This window comes from Dermacentor silvarum, chromosome 5 (assembly GCF_013339745.2).
Source record: "Dermacentor silvarum isolate Dsil-2018 chromosome 5, BIME_Dsil_1.4, whole genome shotgun sequence".
NCBI classification, from domain to species: domain Eukaryota; kingdom Metazoa; phylum Arthropoda; class Arachnida; order Ixodida; family Ixodidae; genus Dermacentor; species Dermacentor silvarum.
This window is the reverse complement of record NC_051158.1, coordinates 16,914,725-16,933,235: the sequence shown is the minus strand read 5'-3', so window position 1 is coordinate 16,933,235 and position 18,511 is coordinate 16,914,725. Positions and strand designations below refer to the sequence as shown.

The 18,511-nt window shown below is 45.2% G+C and overlaps 1 protein-coding gene across 1 annotated transcript; it reads right to left on the bottom strand.

The window, feature by feature from the left end:
* Positions 1-1,982: 1,982 nt before the first annotated feature.
* Positions 1,983-17,837, bottom strand: LOC125945441 (uncharacterized). Its single transcript, XM_049667193.1, has 7 exons — positions 17,761-17,837; positions 15,069-15,193; positions 10,165-10,399; positions 8,263-8,386; positions 4,960-5,214; positions 2,492-2,614; positions 1,983-2,235 (listed from the first exon to the last, which is right to left on the bottom strand). Exons 2-7 carry the CDS (start codon positions 15,186-15,188, stop codon positions 1,983-1,985), a joined length of 1,110 nt encoding a protein of 369 aa, XP_049523150.1. The 5' UTR covers positions 15,189-15,193; positions 17,761-17,837.
* Between the last annotated feature and the right edge of the window lie 674 nt (positions 17,838-18,511).

Genomic DNA, 18,511 nt, shown 5'->3' with positions numbered 1-18,511 from the left:
TGAGAGACGCTGTCCCGGGCACATCCAGAACAAAGTTCTGGCAGGGCGCAGCAGTTGTAGCAATGAAGGACAACCGAAGCTGCAAGATTATGCGGATAAGCGGTAGAACAAGAAAATGCGATCTGAGTACCAGAAACAAAGCACAGAAAGCCGAGCAAGTTGGTATTCACGGCACGAAAGGCGTGTGGCGTCTCTCAGTTTGAAGTTCAGACCTTGTGCAATTTTATGCAGCTATTGACATGCATGGTCACCCTTCAAGAATCTGCGTCATATCATCTAAACAGAATTGTGGCGACAAGTTAGATCTTACAAGGAGTGCTTCGGGCGTTCTTGGCCAAACTAAAGGAGCCGTTCACCACAAGAATCGTCTGACCCCTGTCCGCCGCGTCGAGGTTTTGTGCAAGATGATCGCGGCGAGACCTCCTATATACCGCGTAAGACGAAACTTCTTTTCATACTTCCACCTTCCCAAAACTTTATATTTCTCTGATACGCTGTCTTATGATAAAAGCACAGGACTTTAGCTGTATAAGCTCTGTTTTGAGCCACACGCGAATCCCGTAGATGTGTTATGCCTGATATACCGGGTGTTTCAGCGAACACGTTCAGAAATTTTTAAAGGTTGCCTGTGGCAGATAGCACAATTCTAGTTCGTGAGCTGGTCTACTCGAAGTGGCGGACATGTACAAAAAATTGAAAAGCATAATCGACTAATTAACAGATTCACTAATCAAGTTTATGACTAATTGCCTTATGACCCATATTGCAATTTACAAATTCTAGCCGTGGAGTTCGCCAGGCGGATCCACTTGGAACGATGAATTCTCAGGATGACACCAGTTTCGAGATATTAATTCTCGAACTTTGCGGAGAAATGCATTGGCGTTCCAGTTACTTTTGCGTTTCGCTGCATAAAGCGACGTTTTGTTAAGAAAGTAACTGGAACAATGCATTTCTCCGCAAAGTGCGGGAATTAATATCTCGAAACTGGCGTCATCCTGAGAATTCGTTCCAAGTGCCTTGCGAACTCCACGGCTAGAATTTGTAAATTGCAATATTGGCCATAAGGTATAATTAGTTACACTTAATTAGTGAATGTGTTAATTGATTATGCATTTCAATTTTTCGTGCCAGTAATGTCCGCCTCTTCGAGTAGACCAGCTCATGAACTAGCATTGTGCTATCTGCCACAGGCAACCTTTCAAAAATTTTGAAGGTGTTCGCTGAAACACCCGGTATAACGGTCCGGTCGCAAATTCCTTCTTTCCCGAAAGTACAGGTGGATACTAAAGGTACGGGATCTGCGAGAGCGTGCAAGCTGTGCGTCTGTTGTCGAGACATGACATTGCGCATGCGCACGTCCTCTCAAGCTCGTGTGCCTGCCAATACGTCGATTCCTTGCCAGCCTGCTATCGGAATCGCGATGATTGCATAATATTTCGCTAGGAGAGCTGTGTTTGTTTAGGCCGTTGTGACGCGCGACAATGCATTGCGCTCTCTGCCGGCGGAAATATATATATATATATATATATATATATATATATATATATATATATAGCCTCCTCTCGCAGTACGGATTTTAATGTGAACAAGTTTCTTATACTTATTTGCCATAGAATAGTAAGTTGTTGGGCTAGTTGGTTTGACATGATTTTGCAAAGGAGCGCAGAAGTGTTGCGGAAAAAAAAGGAGACTAGGACATGAAATACTTTCACTTGCACTAAGTTTATCTAGAAACAGACCACCAGGAACATATTTCGCATGCGCTTACATCGAGTATGGTGAACAAAATTTAAAATTTGAAAAGGTCGCCTATCGAAGGAGCAAACATCACTACATCAATAACGACAACTTGTGTGGGTGACAGCAACATCGGCACGTGCAAGTGGCCTGACGGAAATCATTCAGAAATAATCGTCGGGTGGGGGGGAGGAGTGGGGGGCCTTCAGCCAAGGGCGAGGAACGTTATAATTCTTTGTCCATCAGATGCACTGACGGTGCACTAACACAGAGGCCAGCGTGAGCGTTAATCTGACCAGCCTCGAGGATTGCCAGTTTTCATGGTGGTTGGCGGTCGGTGGTGGCCGGCCTTTCATCGCCGATACAAAGGCGCCGATGCGAAGGGCATCTGCTGTCTCGGGAACTGCCCTCTTCTCTCGCCGCCCTCTCCTTCTGTGGCGGTTGCGCGAGAGGGAAACGGGAGAGGAGTCGCCTTCCACGCCGGTGCTCGCACCGCTGGAGACCATACACACATGGTGTATCGAATTACATATACATGTATAACCACATATATTCCACCGCTACAGATGTGCTGGTAAACGGCTTTGAGCGCATGATTTTACATTTTTTATTTTAATAAAGCGAACAGGTTTTTATAGAAGGGTTCGGCTATTCGCTCACACTGACAAGTCGTCGTCGATGGTTGCTATACGCTATTTATTGATATTCTATAGAAGGTATAATTTACTTGTACAGATCGGGCGTCCCTTACTTGTTGTAGTAGAGCGCCATGACGCCACCTCCGAGGCCGCAGTGGATGGGCAGGGCGACGCAGGTGCACAACGTCAGGGCCACCGCCGCGTCGCCTATGGTTCCACTTTGCGCGAACACTCGCCTGCGAGAATTCAGTTCATTTTATTGCGATAGCAATTGTGTGGACATTACAAGCGCATTTCTGCCGTCGCCGTGATGTTCCGTATAAAGTCTAAACGGGATAACATCGTCGCCGCGCGCCGTACGCTGTATGTGCGAGTGAAAACTTGTGACGGTCAGCCGACGATCGTGGAAGGAAAAGTGGTTCGGTATGAGAAAAGGAAAAGGTTGGCGCTATCTTCTGCAGCTCTTGAGGGAGCGCGGCTTAATCTAGTGCGCGCGAGGGAGAAAGCCGGGCGGAAGCGCGCCGGCGCGGGCGCCGTATCTGGACAGCGATGTGAGACGTGCACAAAGTGCGCGCCCGCGCGCGCCTCGTCTTCAAAGTGATCTGCGATATGGACTAAGTACGCCCAGTGCCGGTAGCTTCGTGTGCGCTGTGCTTTCGACGTTTAGTTGCGTTGAAGCAAGATAATGCACGAAAGTCAATTCGCTCGCTGCTGCTGCAGCGCTTCCTGACTGCAACGTTTTGACAGCGAGTTTCTGCGGTCATCGAGCGAGATGTGTTCATGTTTACCTGTGCGCGCGTGACACCGTGCTTTTTAATTTAGTTCGTAAGCGAAGGTTTACAAGTTTATACGGCCGATAAAACTACTATCCCTACTTCGTAGCGCTGTCTACTAATTTGCTATCGCAATCAATGCATCGCCTTCCGGGCGAAACTGCGACATTTTTTTTATAGAACGCTTCCTTTAAATACCTAGCTGTGAAAGCGCAATTTAACCTATTCGGGTATGTCAATTATCTGAAGAGACGCGGACATTACTTACACGACAAATCTCAAACCATAGGTAGCTAATTAAAAATAATATGCAATTAACAATTTAATTATTCACTTTATGATGCTTGTTGAAATCGTAAATTTAAGCGGTTGAATTAATTGACCATTAACCAAAGTGGCTTGCTTTCGAGTTCGAACTAAGAAATTTTCATTCCATAGCAATGTATGGTTTGTCTCTGGGGATTTCCAGTGCTTTGGAGTTAAGCGAAAAGTCGAATTCACGGGAGTCGACTGTACTGACTATATACAATTGGTTATAGCACATATCACTACATCAGAAAATTTTTTCTTATGTATACACATAATATTTACACTTTACAATAGCAACTAGTCGATTAAACATATGTGTAAAGCAACAAACATTAACATTTCACTTTTAGATAACAGAGGAATACGCAGTTAACGATATAAACGCAGCCACTGAAAATACCTAAGCATCAAACCGTCAATCTAAACATTTGCAAGCAGTAGTAAGAAAGTCCTACGAGTAAGTTTGCAGCACAACCAACAACAGAATGTATTAGCGTATATTACATTTCGAGATATTAATTCGCGAACTTTGCGGAGAAATGCATTGGCGTTCCAGTTACTTTCTTGAGAAAACGTCGCTCTGTGCATTGAAGCACAAAAGTTCACTGGAACGCCAACGTATTTCTCCGCAAAGTTCGGGAATTAATATCTCTAAACTTGTGTCACCCTGCGAATTCGTTCCAAGTGGATCCGCCTCGCGAACTCCACGGCTAGGATTTGTAAATTGCAATATGGGCCATAATGTAATTAGTAAAAACTTAATTAGCGAATTATTGTTAATTAGTCGATTACGCATATCAATTTTTTGTGCAAGTAATGTCCACCTCTTCGAGTAGACCAGCTCATGAACTAGAATTTTGCTATCGGCCACAGGCAACGTTTAAAAAAAATGTCACAGTTTCGCCCTAAGGGCGAAGCAATGAATGCGATAGCAACACAGCAATGTCATACGAAGTAAGGTGAGCGGCTTTGGTAGCAACAACACGCAGAACTGTTGTCGACGCCATCGGCGTTTTGCCCGCGTTCGCTCAAAATGCGTGCGGCGTTGGTGACTGTTGCCGGAGCCTCTGATATAAATAGGCACTGCGTGCCGCAGCTAAACGTCGCCTCCCTTCCCTCCCCCTCCCCCACGGCCTCTCGCTCGTTGGAAGAAGGCGCGTTTGCTCTACATACATGGTGATTGTGAAGGAGAACAGAGACGCCTACTTCTGCAGCCCTTAAGCGAGCACGGCGCAGAACGCGCGTTTGTTCTCCGCCGTGCGTTCACTCCCCGTGAAAGACGCGCCCCTCGCACCCTTTCACTCGCACATACAGCGTTCGGCGACGATTTCTTCTCCAAATGACGTCATACGGAACCTCACGGCGACGGCGACGGCGACAGCGACGGCGACGGCGACGCCGACGGCAGAAATCTGCTTTTGAGTGTCCATATAATTGCTATCGCAATAAAAATTGAAAGCGCTCGCTGAAACACCCGGTACACCACTTATAATGATAACCTTGGCACGCCGGCGCACTCCTTGATGGTGACGACTGCCCAGCGGCTGAAGTTGCCCATGGGCGCGTTGCTGGTAGGCGGCCAGATCACGAGCACAAGCTGCGGCAGCCACATCCACAGCGCCGCCAGCACCGCCAGGCCTCCCACCGACGCGAGGACGAAGAAGACCAGGTTGAGCCGGGTGCGGCGACGCCAGCGCTCGTCCCGCCGGGCCTGCTCCTCGGGTGACAGCACCAGCAGCGGCGGAAAACGCATGCTGCACCACGTGACCACACCGCAATGCTGTATGGAACCGTGCAGTTCGAACCATGCCTTCGCTATTTCCATAGAACTATTTCCCATAGAATGGAGCCCCCCCCCCCCCCCCGGGAAAAAAAATTGGAGGACGCTTAAGCTTCGCGTTTAAGAGTGGAACGCGATAGCATTCAAAGATCCCTGACTGCTTGTCAAGCTACCCGGCAACTGCAGCTTTCTTTTCTTTTTCTTCGCCTTTGCCTCCGCGCGCCGCTGCTGCGGATGCGCGCAGGCGAGCGCCATCTAGATGGTGTTGTTGCAAGGAACGGAGTGGGGCGCGCGCGCTCTATGAATTGTAGAAACGCTGGAAAAGAGGTTTGTGATTGAGTTTCAGCGTAACATAATTATGTTCTCTCGCATATTCAAATTACAATCCTACGCTATCATGTCAGTAGGTTGCAGTAAGTCGTACTTTACGATTTTTCTGACGCATTTTACTTTGACAAATTCAATTGAGTTCACTAACGCCTCTGCGCCACGCTGAGGGCCTGCGTGGATCGGTGTGCGTGTTTCGGACTGATTTTTCGCTCCCAAGATAGTCGGCGCCGGGCGGTGACACCGCGGATTTTCTGCGACACGGCGTCTGTGTGTGTCACGTCTTCCTTCGTCCTTGTCTTTTCACGCGCTATAAGCCTCACGGGGCCGTTAACGCTATCGTGTTCATATTAGCGATGCCGCCGATCAGTAATGTTCCGTGCAGAGGATTTTCCCTTTTTCGAGGAATTGTCGGCCACAATTTTGGACGAAAGGGGAGAAGGGAATCTTTGCGATATTGCAGGGAATGTTAATATTGATGAAATTTTAGCGAGCCATCACTTCGACAAACCACAGCACACCAACTCTAAGTTTGGTCCGTGCTAGGAAGGACCAAACTTGGAGTCGGTCAGCTTCAAGTTCTAATAGCCTGTGTTGTTAAAAAGCTGGTGTGCTGTTGGGTACAAACGAACTGCAGTTTGTTGCTTCAATATTCGATATGCTGACCTGCCTAGAATAGTTAAAAAGCTGGAAGCCGCCAGTGGTAGTTGAGACTAGAGATCTGTCTACGTGGAAGATATGTCGAGAAGCGACATATAAGATGGTGCCGCATTAGAAATTGAGCTATCATATTGCTGCCCGGCCGTTATGTTGATGAAACTCTGTAATGTTTTGAACATATATATATATATATATATATATATATATATATATATATATATATATATAGTGTGTGTGTGTGTGTGTGTGTGTGTGTGTGTGTGTGTGTGTGTGTGTGTGTGTGTGTGTGTGTGTGTGTGTGTGTGTGTGTGTGTGTGTGTGTGTGTGTGTGTGTGTGTGTGTGTGTGTGTGTGTGTGTGTGTGTGTGTGTGTGTGTGTGTGTGAAATAGAAGAAAGGGAACCGAGGGTCCCGATTTTTTATGACAATGCAGGGAATATTACGGGGATATCTTTAGAACAATTAATGCAGGGAAAAGTGTCGCAAATAGGTTATTTTCGTGCATAGGAATGGGAATTCTTCTTAAAGGTACGGAACATCACTGCCGTCGATGTGACGTAACAATGAGGGATCACGTGGGCACATGCCGCGCTGGCCGCGTCGAAGTAGAGGAGCGGAATTGAGAACTAAGCCTCAGCTGCGCTGTGGTTCGCAGCGTAGCTATGATAATTAAGTAATCAAGGGATTCCGAGAAATAATGGTTCTTTGCAAAGGTGCAGTACGAAGGTCAATTGGCTCGCTGCTGCCGCCGCGCTTCCTCACTCCAGCGTTTTGACAGCGAGTTTCCGCGGTCATCGAGCGAGATGCGTTTGCTTTTGCGCGCGTGACATCATGTTTGTTAATTTAATTAGTATGCCTATGTTTGCAAGTTTATACGGCCGATAAGACAACTATTCTTAGTTCGTATAGCTGTCTACTAATTTCCTATCACAATCGATGCTTCGCCTTTAGGGCGAAAGTGCGATTTTTTAACTCGTCTTTTAAATACTCAGCTGTGAAAGCGCAATTTAACCTCTTCGGTTACGTAGAGTATCTGAAGAGACGCGGACATTACTTACACGACAAATCTCAATCCACATGTCCCTAATTCAAAACAATCGGCAATAAACAATTTAATTATTCACTTTATGATGCGTGTTGAAATCGTAAAATTAAGCAGCAGCGCTATCATGTCTGCTCCAAAATGTGGAAAGAAATACACTGGTGTACCAGTTAACAGTTCCTTAAAAGCCTCGCTCTATAATAGTCCGGAATAACACTGCAACATCAATGTATGTTTGAGCACATTTTAGAGACGGGACACCTGTAATATGATGCTATAATCTCGGGATTTCTGCTAAGCAGATATAACCTCAAATAGTTCTTGGTTTAAATTTTGCAGTTGCAACAAGTGAACTATATGCAAGACGCATGAAAACGCAGTCGAGTTGGGTCGAGTAATCTCGACTTTAGACTCGACCCTCTCGTGTCGAATTCATATAAACGAAGCTTGCGACGAACGGACAGTCTTGTCCATTCGGTACCTCGTCTAGTCGAGCACTGAGCCTCTCGTCAGGGGATCTGGGGCGCGATCGGAGATCTTTGTTCGTTTCGCGTTATGTTCAGTTGCTGCAACGTCACAAAGTGGTAGTATGCAAAATTTGTGACAACGGGAGGGAAAGAGCAGCCAATCGGCAAGCGATGGGGAGTTCGTCGTTTTTGGTGACGTCAAAATGACGACATGCACCTGTCAATCATTTTGATTACGAGCACGTCGTCTGCTAGGAGCAGAACGCGACGAGAGATCTGAAGTTCGAGCGGTCATCCGCTCGCTACGAGACCGGTTTCTCACGGCACGTCTGGTGGATTGAATTGAATCCAAACGGCGGCTGCGGCTACGGAATGGTTTACCGCTTGTCGATTGGTTGCTTTGTCCCTCTCGTTCTCAAAAAATGTTGCATACTGCAACTTTGTGACGTCGCAGCAACTGAACAGAACGCGAAACGAACAAAGATCTCCGATCGCGCCCCTGGAAAACTCGTTCCGCGTGCAACTTACATCTCGGGGATGTCGACAGCTGGCTCTTGGATAAGTGCTTTTGGACTTTCCGCGGACCCCGGGCTCATCAATGATGGACTCAAGATTGCGAGAGTACCGCAGGCCGCAACGGTACTCCAGGCGGCTGCCGGTGGAGAAAAGCAGCCCTAGTATACAACTGCAATCGCGGCGATATGAAGGCACAAAACGGAGCCCCTATACGAGGTGATCATTTTAAATGCGAACCATTTCTTGGCGAACATTTGCCGCTTTGACACTATCTATCTATCTATCTATCTATCTATCTATCTATCTATCTATCTATCTATCTATCTATCTATCTATCTATCTATCTATCTATCTAGCCGCCGACGTCCTGGTGATCTCATGGTCGTTTCGTTAACTTGGTAGGTATCAAAATTGGCATAGTATGACAACAGTGCATGACGAACGTAAATGATAGGTCATGACAGGAATGCCATGACATGCGTGTCATATAGGTAATGAAACAGCCGCCTAAAATGACAATGACCCAGCGAAAAAACATTAACACTCAAAAACAACCGAAATGGGTTTGTACGTGGGTACTAAGTGAAGGAAACACTAAAGGGTGATGGTATAAGCCATAGTCATGACCATGACTCAGCAAAAATGACTGGCTCAGAAAAAAAAACATTAACACTCAAAAACCACTGAAATGGGTTCGGATGTGGGTACCAAGTGAAGGAAACACTAAAGGATGGTGGTAGAAGCCATAGTCATGAGCATGACTCAGCAAAAATGACAATGACCCAGCGAAAAAAACATTAACACTCAAAAACAACTGAAAGGGGTTCGGACGTGGGTACTAAGGGAACGAAACACTAAATGATGATGGCAGAAGTCATAGTCATGAGCACGACTAATTAAGTCTTTCGCCTTGATGTCTCTTAGGCCTAGCTAAAGGGACTCCTGAGGAACTCATGACATGAATGTCATGGCATGCGTGTCATGTAGGTCATGAAACAGCCGCCTACATCTTGGTGCTCTCATGGTCGTTTCGTTAAATTGGTAGGCTCCCCGCACATTGCTTCACGTAACATCCATTCCCACAGGGCGTGGTATCTGCCGGCTTTTTTTTAAGTTTTCCTGAATTAAAAAATTAAAAAGATCGCCTGTGGCAGATAGCATAATTCGCTTGTCCTTGAGCTAGATTATTCGAAGAGGCGGACATTATTAGCACGAGAAATCGAAACACATACTCGACTAATTTACAAAAGTTCACTAATCAACTTCTTATTTAATTATTTTACGGCACATACGGGATATTGTAATTTACGAATTGTAGCCAGTGAGCTTGCAAAACGTGTCCACGTGAAATGAATCTCCAGGATGACACCATTGCCCGAAGTGCGGGACGAAACACATGGGCGTTCCAGTTACTTTTGTGCTTCAATGCAATGAAAGAGCGTTCTGGTAAAAAAGTGTAACTACCACTACAATGCGTTTTTACGGCTAGTGTGATGGCGCATATCTCCAGATGGTGTCACTCTGGAAATTCGGTTTAAGTGGATATACACCTTGCAAACTCACCGGCTACAATTTGTAAATTGCAATATGTGCCGTAAAGTGAATTAGTTATCACTTTTAATTAGCTGATTATGTGGTTAGATTTATCGTGCAAGTAATGTCCGCCTCACTGAATAATCCATCTCAAGAGGACTATAACTATGCTATCTGCGACAGGCGATTTTTAATAATTCCGGAAAATTTTTTTCTTCATATGATCACACCCCGTACAGATAAAGCAGGGTCGTTTGTTTCGGCTGGTGCGGTTCCAAAAGGCAGTGGCGAGGTGGCTAATTGCCTGCAACACCCGGCTTTTGCTGCAGAAAACATAAAGATCATAATTGCATGTAAGTTCAATGCTGCAGGTATCCGTACCTTTGTCGCTAGTGGCGCCGTGGCTTGTGACGGAAAACATGGGGCTCTTGCTGCCAGGAACATTGACGCCAGGAACATCGACGCCAAGACCTTTGGCGCTAGGACCTTTGGAGCCAGGACCTTTGGAGCCAGGACCTTTGGAGCCAGGACCTTTGGAGCCAGGACCTTTTAAGACAGGACTTTTCATAGTGCGAAAGGGGCTGCGCTCCGCACCCGGGAGGGAACCAGCCTGTGGCTGCGTACGATTGAAAACACCAGAGCCCACTGGTCGCACGACTATATGATCGTCAGCATTCAATTGAAGTCGTAAGTGTCCAAAGTAAGTGAACAGTTTAATGAGACTTCCAGTTGGGGCTATATAGTTGGTAAAACATTCACTTTGCTTTGTTCAGGGGAGGTATTCTGTAAGTGTCCACCTAGTGGACATGTCCATTTCATCTGCTGTTGAAGTTCTGATTGGCTGGGCTGGGGTGCGCGCGTCAGGAGGAGCCAGGCGCCACAGACAATCAGCGCTTCAGCAGCAGACGAAATGGACGTGTATACACTAGGTGGACACTTTCCCTTATATGTTTCCTCACGAAATACAACACTAAGTACAAGGACGAAGAACGGCGCACAATGTGCACAACGAATGTAGTCAGTAAATTGAATTATACAAAACTTACACAATACAATTTTTTTTTTAATTTTAGGTCGTCGACATTGCAACAGGTAGTATATGATAAGGTGTAGTCCACAAAATAGCCGTATTGTCGTGCTCATTAAAGATTGTTGCTGGACTAGTCAATTGCTTGCGGTCAACACGATACATATTAGCGCAATAATGAAAAGCCTGCGAACACGCACAAAATTGCCGCCCGACTGGCCGCTCGAGGCACTTTGCGTGCATTCGCGGGCATTTTTCACGCTCAGAAAAACACATTTATGTAGCCCGTATTGAGCAATAGAAAGCTGTATCGGAAGTTCATGTTCCTCTGCAGTTTTCTCATTGATACTTGTCATCTAATTATAATATTTGAGAAGTTGATTAATTAAGTAAGACTAATTGTGTGATTAGGCGGAATGCAAAAAATAATCTGAGTATCTCCAAGCGACAGCAAGCACATTTACCTTTGGTTTTGTCCAGCTACGTAGCATTGGCACATTTTTGAAGTTATAGATCCAAGTTAAGTGAAACACCCTGTATAGTGCAATTCACGGTGATCTGCTGTGATCAGCGCTTCACTCGTCGAAGAGGCAGGACGTCTGTCGAGTGATCTCCCGAACAACACCTTGCAGTGTGGTCAACGTGGTTTAAATCATGAATCCGGGACCCCGAAGAGGTGCGACGTATAATGCTAAAGCTTTACGTCGCATTTACTCTTGCATTTACCGCTAAATCGCCACTGAATTTTTTCTTGCTGTGGCAAGTTACTACTTGCTGTTTTCTGGTTCGTAAGATCGCGTCGGAAGCTCCTTGTTTGTCATATGTCTAATTACGTAAAAGCAAGGAGGCGGGAAAATACTGAGCAGTGTGCACCGATATCTCGGAGACGACAGTCGTCGAACGTTCCCCCGAGTACAATTCTAGATGGTGGCGCCGCGCTGCGAGAAACACAAGGGGCTTCAGCAAGGCGCGTGGTGAATGAATCGTTATCATTACCACCTCGACGTAAACGTGTTCAGCCCCAGATGGAATCGATAAGTCTGATATTTTACCCCTCCGTGCAGAATGCTTCATGTAAAGCGCGATTCCTGCGAGTATACCTGGATCAGAAAGGTATAAACAATGGCCGCCGTTGGCTAACGCGGGATTAAAACGCGTGGCCTTTTTCGCTCCTGCGGCAGTTTTGTTTGGTTGCATTTCTTTCTTTTCTTTCTTTTCCCCCACAAAGTTCGTGACTCTTAATCCAAAACAAAAAATGACTGTGCCCGTGTCTGAATCGTTAATGTTTCTTTATATAACTGCATGGATCCATAACTAGCCTGTGGCTAAGGATCCAGACGTTGTCGCGTATAACAGTCTTGTATATTGATCTAAATAAGTCATTATTTATTATTAAATAAATCACGCAGAAACTCCTCTGGGAGTTCTTTCCTAATCACTGAAAGGTTGCTAACGTTGTCCCTGTTTTTAAAAGTGGCTCTAAATTAGAAGTGTCCAATTACAGGCCTATTTCCCTGACACCGATTTGTTGCAAACTACTTGAGCATGTTCTGTGTTCCGCCTTAATGAATCACCCGACTTCTGTTGTATTTTTTTAATTCTAGACAACACGGCTTTCGAAAAGGATTTTCATGTGCAACCCAATTAATTGAATTCTATCACGATATAGCGTCGGCTCTGGACAACAGATGACAGATTGATTGTTTATTTTTAGATTTCCAAAATGCGTTTGATACGGTATCACATTCAGTTTTAGTACAAAAGTTACAGAATTTAAACATTGACAAAGCCGTTTGCAGATGGATTACGAATTACTTAACATCAAGAAAACAGAGTGTGGTTTTAGGTAGATCATGTTCATGTTTAGTTTCTGTCACTTCAGGGGTACCGCAGGGTTCTGTATTAGGCCCACTTCTCTTCCTTGTGTTCATAAATGATATTTCGGATGTAATCAAGAGTAACATTAGAATGTTTGCCGATGATTGTATCTTGTATACTAATTTGATTGACCGAACGGATTCTACACAGCTTCAGGAAGATCTTAATCACGTAGATGCATGGTGTAAAAATAATGACATGGTAATAAACAGCAATAAGTGTTCACGTCAGCTTTACTAAAGATGTCAAATAGGTTAACGAATCAGCACGTCTTAAACAATCAAGTAATTAGGAAGGAGAACAAATACAAGTATTTGGGCCTTACGTTTTCTGAGGAAGGGACTTGGTCTGAACAAATCAACAGTGTTGTTAGCAGGGCAGGAAAAGCCCTTGGCTTTCTACAACGAAACCTTAAACATGTGACTAAAGAAGTTAAACAGACCGCATGCCATGCCTATATCAGGCCTATACTGGAATATGCCTGTCCTGTGTGGGACCCGTTTCACAGGGTACATATTGATGCACTTGAGCGTATTCAGTCTATTGCAGCCAGATTTTTTTCTGGGGAATTAAGTATGATCGATATGAAAGTTCTAGAGACATGTAAAGAGACCTTAAGTGGCAATCTTTAAAAGAGCGAAGACGTAATCTTAGACTTAAATTCTTTTATTCAATTTATAACAAGCAAACAGGAATGAATGCTTCAGATTATCTACAACTGGCGCATTATCAATCCTCCCCTTTGGATCACAAATTTATAGTTCGGCCATATATCCCCCAGGACCGATCTGTTACAAAAATTCCTTTTTCCCCCAAAACGATTTCCAAATGGAACTTGTTACCACCAGATTAGGTTGGCCGCAAGACTGCGGTTTTATTTTATAAAGTTTTGTGCCCCCCCCCCCCCCCCGCAATAATGCCAACAAATGCGCTGTGGGTAATGTAAAAAAAAATGTCACAGTTTCGCCCTAAGGGCGAAGCAATGAATGCGATAGCAACACAGCAATGTCATACGATGTAAGGTGAGCGGCTTTGGTAGCAATATAAATTGTAGTAAACATGAGCTTGATTAAGTAAGCAGGTGTGCTGCGGCGTAAGTAGACCGACATGAAGAGAGGCTCGATGACCACGAGAAGGCGCGTGTGAAACGGTGGTGTTGATGAGAAGCGCTTCCCGTGGGCAGCGCGTGCGAAGGGACACACCTGTAGCGCTGCACTGCCGATCCGGGCAGCATTACATGTGTAGCGTGCGTTGGAAAATGTGGCCCGACTATTACTAACTGAATGAACAAGCGTGGTGTGAGCGCGCACAAACAAACATGAATAGATCACACTGAATGACTGCAGACAACGACTGTCAAAACGCTGGCAGCAAGCCCATACGCTGCAGCGGGCGAAGGTACGTGCGGTCTATCGCTTCAACAGAAACTGAGCGGCGAATGCACAGTGCATAAAGGTCAGAGCCGTGTGGAGATAAGAGACGGTGCGGTCGAGCGACGAGCGCGGTTGTTGGCAGAGTAGAAGTGCCCCCCCCCCCCCCCCCCCGCTCCCTCCGGCGCTGGCTTACCGCTTACTTGCTTGCGCGTGGGAGAGATAAGAGACTGTGCGGACGAGCGACGAGCGCGGTTGTTGCTGGCTTTCCGCTTCCTTGCTTGCGCGTGGGAGATTGAGTGCGTTCGCTCTCCGTGATAGCGCGCGTCCCCGCACGATTCCGCTGGGGCATACGGCGCGCGGCGAAGATTTTATCTATACGGAACCTCACGGCGACGGCGACGACGCACACTTGATCCGGCCAGTACAAACGAGAGCGCTGCGGCGACACGAACTGGCGCGGACGGCGGCGCAAGGTGCACTGATAACGCAAGCAAAGTACTGCAGGTGGCGGCGCCATGTGCGCTGACGACGTTCCGATCATCGTGAGCCGTTATCGTTCTTTCGCGCCTTGTCCATCCGTGTCGAACCTTTATGAACCGTGATCAAAGGACTCCGGTGGTGGCAAAGACCCGTCAAACGTGCTCGGCCGCGCGGACCGTATCTTCAAAGCGATCTGCGAAGCGGACAGAGTGTGCCGACTGCTGATAGCTCCGCGCGCTCTGTTTTCGCCGCTCCGCGTTGAAGAGAGACGCGCGGTCCCAGATCTTGAAAGCGATCGGCTTACGGGAAGGACGGATGAACTGACGGACAGTTTCCTCGTTGGGTAAGCACAGAAATGCTTACGCATTAAAAAAAAAAGTCGAATAAAGTGATATTTTGTATAAAGAAAATTCGTTATAGCGAGGGTTTACTGTACTTGGAATGTCGCGCCGACTAATATAGCTCAAAGAAACGTGTTGCCAGCTGTACAGAATTGTGTCGTTGCAAGCACTGCGCAGGGCACTTACGTGCGAAGCCGACGCTCCGGGCTTGGTCGACACGGGCTCGGCCGCTGCGGGATCGGCGTTTTGCGCCCCCGCTTTCTGGCCTTGCGCACTCTTGGGTCTCTTGCGGCTGTGCTCGGACATCTTTCCTGCGGATTAAAGGTGCGGTGTGCATATATATATATATATATATATATATATATATTAAACATCTACTTCTTCGTTCTGATAACTGCTGCTGCTAATAATTATGCTAACTACTTTAACGTTTAACTTTAATGTACAGGAGGTCACAATTAAGTATCATCATCATCATCGTCATCATCAGTCTATATTTATGTCCACTGCAGGACGAAGGCCTCTCCCTGCGATCTCCAATTACCATTGTCTTGCGAACTTGCGCCTGCAAATTTCCTAGCTTCATCACACCACCTAGTTTTCTGCCGTCCTCGATTCAGCATATAACTGTATATAAGTATTTAACAGTATATTGACTGTATATGCTGTTTACGGGAGCATATACAGTAAATCTGCATATATGTATGCTCCCCTTTGGAGTATGTGCCCTTGGGATTATATGCTCCCCTAGAGAGTATATACTATATATGCAGGGTGTTTCAGCGAACACTTGTAAAAATTCTTAAAGGTTGCCTGGGGGCAGATAGCACCATTCTAGTTCATGAGCTGGTCTACTCGAATAGGCGGACATTACTTGCATAAGAAATTGAAATCTATAATTGAATAATTAACAAAAATTCACTAATTAAGCGTTAACTAATTACCTGATGGCCCATATTGCAATTTACAAATTGAAGCCGTGGAGTTCGCAAAGCGGATCCACTTGGAACAAATTCTCGTGATGACGCCAGTTTCGAGATATTAATTCCCGAACTTTGCGGAGAAAATTGTGTGCTTCAATGCATAAAGCGACGTTTTGTTAAGAAACTAACTGGAACGCCCATGCATTTCTCCGCAAAGTTCGGGAATTAATATTTCAAAACTGGTGCCATCCTGAGAATTCGTTCCAAGTGGATCCGCTTTGCGAACTCCACGGCTTCAATTTGTGAATTGCAATATGGGCCATCAGGTAATTAGTTAACGCTGAATTAGTGAATTTTATTATATATATATATATATATATATATATATATATATATATATGCCCCCCTCCTCTATATACATGCTCCCCTTGGGGAGCATATACAGTAGCTCTACATGCGACGCATACACAGCTGCTCCTCCTCACATGCTGTGAGAATTCCGGAGCTCGAGTTATTGTTAGCGTTTAAAGGGTCCATCTGCTCAGAATAAAATTTTATTTAGTAATAACTTGAAGCAGCGCGAAGGAGGAGGCGCGAAGTTATACTCAAGATGAATCCCAAATTAAGTTGTTGCTACTAAAACTTTTTGTTACAGATTGTTAAATACAGAATTAAGGAGGTCCCAGAGTTACATAATGAATTGGGACCTTCTGTATGCAGTAAACGTTAAAGTAGTTAACATAATTATTAGCAGCAGCAGTAACAGAATGACGAAGTAGATGTTTAGAAATACAAATACAAATATATATATATATATATATATATATATATATATATATATATATATATAGGCTTCAGACCTAATGGCCTGAAGCCTTTAGGAAGTTCTCTAACCTGCCTTTACACTTTAAACTGCCATGCCCCTTCCTATTGTGGTTCACGCACTAAGAAATACTGTCAAGTGGGACCCTTTTTAAAGAGCAAGCGTTAACTAGCTCATATGGGTGTCAATGTCGGTGTCATTTTGGAAATTCATTCCAAGTGGATACGCCTGAGAAGCTCACCGGCTACCATTCGTAAATTGCAATATATATGTCGTAAAGTAATTACCTAAGAAATTAATTAGTGAATTTTTGTTAATTAGTTGAATATTTGTTTCGATTCCTCGTGCCACTAATGTCCGCCTCATCGAATAATCCAGCTCAATGATAAGAATTATGCTACCTGCCACATGCGATTTCTAAAAATTCCGTAAGACTCAAAAATGAACACCCTGTATATAACCTTGCGAACCTTGTGACAACCACACATACATCTACGTTGAAATCATATTAACGCTTGCAGTTAACGCTTGCTCTTTAAAAAGGGTCCCACTTGACAGTATTTCTTAGTGCGTGAACCACTATAGGAAGGAGTATGACAGTTTAAAGTTTAAAGGCAGGTTAGAGAACTGCCTAAAGCCTTCAGGCCATTAGGTCTACCCGCGTTAGGCCTACCAAGGCTAGGTAAAGCTTCCTCTTAAAAAAGGTCCCACTTCACCAGTATTTCCCAGTGCATGAACCACTATTTAGAAAGAGCATGACAAATTAAAAGCAGGTTAAAGAAATTCCCCAAAGCTTCAGGCCTTTAGGCCTACCTCCGCTAGGCCTACCAAAGCTACGCAAAGCTTACTCTTAAAAATGGTCCCAATTAGCCAACCGCTGCATTAGAGACAATTCCGTGGGCCAGCGAACTTTTACAGTGCGCGGACCACTAGGAAGGGGCACTACAGGTAAAATGGAGAGCAACAAACTTCCTCACAGTCCAGGCCGTTAGGCCTACCTCGTAACTCGCCGACACGTACCCAAGGTACATGTTCACAGCTCCAAAAAGGAGGCCTTTTCTTATAGAGGAAGTATACTCCCTGCTGAAAGCTACAGCTATGGCGCGTAAACCCTGCGCTTTCTTTCGCTCACCTTCTGGGAAAGTAGAGTAGAACGGAGCAAATCCGTCTGAGCTCAACGGCACAACGTTAGGCAGACGCACGAGCTCTTCTTCTTCTTCTTCTTAACTCTCGGGCGGCTAGCGACAAAACTGCACGAAAAAAAAAATCTGCACACTTCAGCGATCCCTCTGGCGCTGAACTCGGTCACCACCCCATCACCCCCTTTAGTGAAGGGCCCCCGCTCTATTTTTCATTTCCCTAGCCTTTAGTATAGGGTAGAAAATTGAAAGCTTGTTTCCTTTCTTCTCATTGCTTTTTTTTTCTTCCTCTCTCTCTCTTTCTACTGCATCAGCAGCAGTCTCTCACAGTGTACAGTTCCATATATGTTCTCGAGACAGGCAGGCAGTCGGTCCCAGTGAAAGGGCGCAATTCAGTCTGGGGTGATCGGCAATGAAATAGCACGGTATAGCAGAAACAATATTTAAACAACAGAGGGGGAAAATAAGATATAGAAGAGATATTATTGGTACATTTTAATGAAAACTCATAACGTATAATATTGATGCTCTGAACTATGCCAAAGTGAATTTTAATAAACATAATAAAGAAAGCATGATAATAATGCAGTTGCTTAATAATGATGCGAAAAATTAATAATAAAGTTAACATATATGGTAGCTCGGAAAACGTCATTTAAAGGCGCTAAAAAGACGCACGCAAGAGAGAAAAGACAGACAGACAAACAAAGAACTTTATTAAATAGGTCCTGAGAAGCCCTGCCC

Coding starts and splice junctions, on each gene's coding strand:
- LOC125945441 (XM_049667193.1), bottom strand. CDS start 15,188: ATGTCCGAGCACAGCCGCAAGAGACCCAAGAGTGCGCAAGGCCAGAAA. Junction 8,387..10,164: donor CGGCGCCACTAGCGACAAAG/GTACGGATACCT, acceptor CTCCACCGGCAG/CCGCCTGGAGTACCGTTGCG. Junction 2,615..4,959: donor GAGTGCGCCGGCGTGCCAAG/GTTATCATTATA, acceptor GAATTCTCGCAG/GCGAGTGTTCGCGCAAAGTG.